General features: G+C 34.9%; 1 protein-coding gene across 2 annotated transcripts; it reads right to left on the bottom strand.

Annotated features, from left to right (window-relative positions):
* Positions 1-1,338: 1,338 nt before the first annotated feature.
* Positions 1,339-4,340, bottom strand: timm21 (translocase of inner mitochondrial membrane 21). Of its 2 annotated transcripts, XM_015020259.1 has the most exons (7): positions 4,183-4,340; positions 3,829-4,142; positions 3,592-3,654; positions 3,135-3,232; positions 2,639-2,712; positions 2,404-2,509; positions 1,339-1,874 (listed from the first exon to the last, which is right to left on the bottom strand). In XM_015020259.1, exons 2-7 carry the CDS (start codon positions 4,121-4,123, stop codon positions 1,782-1,784), a joined length of 729 nt encoding a protein of 242 aa, XP_014875745.1. In that variant the 5' UTR covers positions 4,124-4,142; positions 4,183-4,340; the 3' UTR covers positions 1,339-1,781. The 2 variants fall into 2 exon arrangements, with proteins under 2 accessions (XP_014875745.1, XP_014875743.1); XM_015020257.1 differs by having other exon boundaries at positions 3,829-4,338.
* Between the last annotated feature and the right edge of the window lie 879 nt (positions 4,341-5,219).

Raw genomic sequence — 5,219 nt, 5'->3', positions numbered from 1 at the left:
CCTCCATTGGTTAATAAATTTGATTTCCATTGATGACTTTTGTGTGATTTTGTTGTCAGCACATTCAACTTTGTACAGAACAAAGTATTCAATGAGAATATTTCATTCATTCAGATCTAGGATGTGTTATTTGAGTGTTCCCTTTAATTTTTTGAGCAGTATATATATATATATATATATATATATATATATATATATATATATATATATATATATATATATATATATATATTTAAATATATATATATATTTTATTTTTTTTTTTTCCATTTTTTTAACCAACAAAATAATAATTAAATAAGAACTACAGATAGGAAAGTGCATAAAAACGTTTTGTTAAGGACTTGATCAAAAACCCCATCAGAGCATTTCAAGGGTCAAGTTTTAGTCTGACTTTTGATTACATATTATTTGTGTTGAACTACTTTGTGCTATAACAATTTCAACAACTTTTACTCTTGACTAAATGAATGTACATGCTGCTATATTACAATTATTACCACTATTTTGATTTATGCATTTGTCTTTATTAACTTTAAAGGCTTCATCACATTTTGACATGGACTTCCTGATGTTTCTCACTGCATGATTGTGTTTCCTCAGTTCTCAAACATTTATAAATGATTCAACACTCTTCTCTATTTTAGTGTGCTTTTTATGTTGGTTCAGCTGTTTTTAATCTTTGTGCAGCACTTGTGAGCTACAGCTGCCCGTAAAATGCCAACTCAGCAAATAAAGTTGGATTGTTAGAAAATAGCAGCTGCAGCAGCAACAACTAAAAACCCTTGGAGACAGAGTCGGTAGCAATTTCATGCAGAGAATTTGACTGACAAACTGTAAATGTGGCAAATATGGAAAACTCCTGCCAAAATATTAGTGCCGCATGCAAGTTGTTGGCTTTTGAATGAGCCCTATTAGATTCTATAAAGTATCAAAATAGTATAAAGTATTTAAAAAAGTAGTTTAATAGTAAAAGATTTGTCTTTTGAAGAGCATCGGTAGACACTGTTTTGGGAATTTTCTTCTGTTAAGTTTAAACTTTCTGTTGTTGTAACCCAAGACATTTCATCCTGATTTTATTTTTTTTTATAGAGTATCAATAGGATTTATATTTAATAAACATATATAAAAACACAATTATAATAATTGCTGTTTGTTTAGATCCATTCAGTTTATAATCTCCTGCATTGTAGCATTAATAAGAATAGCAATCCAGAGATATTTAAATATGTGACCATGCTTTACACAAAAAAATTAGTTGTTAAAATGAAATAAAAAAAACTGACTCAAATGTCATGATAAATGTATCAAATAAATAAGACACACAACACACAATAATTGTTAAGATTTTTGTCTCCATCTGGTGGTTAATACATTAAGATGCACCACACTATTCAAAACAATGCAGAAAATACGCTGCTAACCAACCAATTTTACAATTTAAAAACAGTTTTTATTTGCTGTAATAACTAAAAAATACAAGGCATTTGTATTAAAAAAAGAAAAAAAACTACATAAAATTTAGCTGAGCAAAATAATCTAAAACCGCAGGCAACAAAGATTAAAAAAACTCCACATATTTTATTAAAGTTACAATCCATAATTTTATCCCAAAACAATTTCTATTTGTAATACATTTGACTTTGTTAAACTGCTACAAGAAAAATGACTTTCAATCAACCACAAATATTGCAAAAAATAAAAAATAAAGACTTTTCTCATCCATGGACACAAACGCCTGCATTTTAGTTAGACAGCATTTCCCTGTTTTTAAATCTTGTTCATCTGTTGTCTTCCACAATAATGCTCCTCCTGGGGTATGTGTCTACGTCCACAAATATATAGCGAAATTCATATTTTCCAGTCTCAGCGTTCTGAAAATGATAAAACAGACGTCAAGAATCAGACAAATATAAAATTTGAATATTCTCATTAGGACTTACAGTATGTTGCAAAATATTCAACTTATTACACATTGTCATGTTTTAAGCAGATTCCTTATTGGAAATAATTAGGTTTTTATGTGATAAGACCAGTTTCACATTCTTACAGGACCAGTCTAAACATACAACCAGAGCTACTGAGGAATAGCATAAATCAAAGCATAAGAAAAATAAGCCCAAAAGTCAGTGCTAAATTATATTGAGAAACTGGCAAGATTTAGAAACTGCTGTTCACAAATGTCACCCACCCATTGTGGCTGCTAAATAACTTATCAGACTTTTCTTTGTTATGAAGTTATTCAAACTACAGGTCGACTTACTTAGGCTTTAGAATTACGCGCAACGTTTTGTCCGTCTACGACATAAACTGAAAATAACATTCAAATTTGTAGTTTGGAAACTGGAAAAATGTGCAAAAGTATGAAGCAGCATGAATACTTTTGCCAGGTAAAGTACGCACCTCTTTTGACTCCGAATGCACCGTTCCTTTCAGGCCCGGCTCTGAGCCTTCGATGTAAAATTTAACTCTCATATGTTTTAGTCCATCCTTCATGTACTCCGTGTGTCTGAGTCGGAAAACAGAAGCAAGCACAAAGTTACAGGGAAGCCACCACAAAGACGCCGATCTCTATTGAGAGTCACATAAAAAAGCCTTCCTAAAATATTTGAAGTTGATGTTTGATATTAAAGCCCACCTGACTTGCTGCCTCCTTCCTCGACGGGTTGTCTCACCATAGCATTTGATTGGCTCGCCAAAGGCACCGATCACCTGCATTTCAGATTAGTTCAAATGTTTCAGAGTAGGGCACTTGTATCTGAATTGAACCAACAACAAAAACCTTTGGTAATAGTGGGAGATGCAGTCGGTCCTCAGCTGTCTACTGTCTTGCGCTACATTCACACTCCAGGCTTCAATGCTTGATCTCAATTTTTTGTGAAATCCATTTTTTTTTTAGTGTGTGGTCAGTGAATATTTCCAAATATATTTGACTTGCATGTGATCTCCTGTGGGAACTGCAAGCAACCTAAAAGTGTCCTGCATGCGCAGTAGGGGATGCAGAGTAAACATACTCGGTGTTTGCGTAAGTAAACATTGATGGTAATGGTGGAGCATATTTTAAAGTTGTTGTCCAAATGGAGCCAGCACATTGGCAACTTATCGTCATGGTGTGAGCGCAGCCTTATTCTCACCTCTGGGTGGGATTTGACTATGTCAAAAGCTCTGCTGTAGACCTTGTTTGGGCTCGAGGAAGAAAACAACTCCTGAAACACCACATACAGCAGCCCACCTAAGACAGAAACGCACAATCTACTAAAGTTCACTGGTATTTCAATTGGAATTATTTAGATGAAAGTATTCTAGGTGACATTAATAAAACATTGTCACAGTACTTTCAATATCCTAATTCCATATGCTCGCTTTCTCTCATTAAGATAGATTGAAGCTAAATGTGAACTGGAAAAAAAAATGGATGGATAACAGATTGGGACTGACGCTTAATAGATTGACAGATGAATAAAGGATAAATGCAGATGGATTAGTGATGGATGGATGGAATATTCACATAAGAAAGTGAACAAAGTCTGGGTATTCAAACACTATTTGTTTCTATAATTTCCCAGACTGCAAAAGAACCATTTTATTTACCTGTGACTCCCAGGCCGATGAGAACTACTATCAAGTAGGTGAAATCTCTTCCAGCTTCTTTCACTGCAGTAACCAAAGGTTAGGGGGTTAAAAGCCGATTATCACATCCAGTCTACAGAATGTAGTCCAGCTATAAGGTATCCAGTGGGATGCAATAAAGAGCGTTTAGTCTGAACAAAATACTTTTCTACTACGCTTACAGAATGACTCTGGTCGTTTTCCTATCGCCTTGCATACCTTTCTGTGCAGCTGAAGGTGTAGGCGTCCCACTCTGATACCTGGACACAGACTTGCCTCTGTCTTCGGGGCTGCTTCTGCTTCTGGCTGTACAGTGGACAGACGCAACTTGGTGTCTCTGACTTGCAGCGAGACAGTCCAGTGAAGAGACCTTTGACCCGAGGCGGACAAATGCTGGTGCTGTGCTCAATGTCCTGTGCGTGTGGACAACATAGCACCGGTGCACACAGAGTTGTGTCGCGGTTTGTCTCAGATTTCTGTGCAGAACTTTCAAAATGTGAGCATAAACCATCATTATTCTGGTTGGGACGCCCGTAAAAAAAAAAGAAGGGAGAGATAATTACACTACCGCCCTGAATAAGTACGTAAAAGTATATTATTATGACATGGATACAAACTAAAACTACTCCAACCTCAACCGCATAGTGTCAAACAATTCAGGACGCAGGGCGCATGACTTTGACGTGCACTTATTCGCCCATATTTGGAGGAAGCATATCTCCACCTACTGGACTGGAGGATGATCTGCATGAAGTAGATGAACTGAAAATAGATACGTTTATTAATTTGGGATTAAAAATTCAAATGTCGGAGCCATTAACAAGAAGACAGGAGGCAGACCGAGTTTAGATTATTTTCACAAGTTCTATTGGAAGTGACACAGATTAGAAATAAGGCAGATTGGTTTGGAGACTAGGTTAGAAAGGAAAGGCTGAGAAGAATTGGACATATGGAGAAAGGGTATAAGAGCGTTATGTGAAAGAGGAAAATGCTGGGGTTAGGTTGAAATAACCAGATTATCCACTGTGTCCCTAACAGCTAAAGCATAGCTTAAGAAAAAATAATATTATTCTATTTTTGCTTGAAAACAGTTTTCTTTTTCCCTTTTTTTTTTTTTTTGAAGAAAAGCTTTTTGGCTCATAAAGGAATCCAAAAGGAGCAAAGGAACTAAGATGTTTCATAAACAAGACTTGACACCCAAGCTATTCCATTATTGAAATGAAATATTTTGAGTTTTTATACTCTCTGATTTGATTTTCTATAACTCTCCATAGTTTAAGATGTCGCCCTGTCCGTATTTTCCTTTGACTCTCCAACATTCCGCTCATTAGAAGGTAGAAGCAACATAACCTCTGTGGAAAAAAAAAGAGTCACAGAAATTAAATCAGAAAGCATTAGTTTATTGAAAACAATTCAGCATTTTCTTAAGTTGTTATCAAATACAAGCTAAATTAGATAAAGAAAAAAACAAAACAAAACAACAAAAGCAAGTGTTAAACTTGAATTAAGTATGACAGGAAAAAAAAAATTACAGTGCGACTGAAGTGTTACTAAATAAATGTTTAAAGATCAGCAGATTAATTTGTAACTCTACCATGGTTTTATTTCAC

This window comes from Poecilia latipinna, unplaced genomic scaffold (assembly GCF_001443285.1).
Source record: "Poecilia latipinna isolate Pla-1442-1.1 unplaced genomic scaffold, P_latipinna-1.0 Scaffold2557, whole genome shotgun sequence".
Classification (NCBI taxonomy): Eukaryota; Metazoa; Chordata; class Actinopteri; order Cyprinodontiformes; family Poeciliidae; genus Poecilia; species Poecilia latipinna.
This window is presented reverse-complemented; position numbering and strand designations above follow the sequence as displayed.

Bases quoted from the DNA above. Each gene is read 5' to 3' on its own strand.
- timm21 (XM_015020259.1), bottom strand. From the start codon at position 4,123: ATGATGGTTTATGCTCACATTTTGAAAGTTCTGCACAGAAATCTGAGA. The intron at 3,655-3,828 runs GTATGCAAGGCG...TGGTTACTGCAG, and splicing joins ACCTTCAGCTGCACAGAAAG to TGAAAGAAGCTGGAAGAGAT. The intron at 3,233-3,591 runs GTAAATAAAATG...TTTCTGTCTTAG, and splicing joins CATCGGCCTGGGAGTCACAG to GTGGGCTGCTGTATGTGGTG.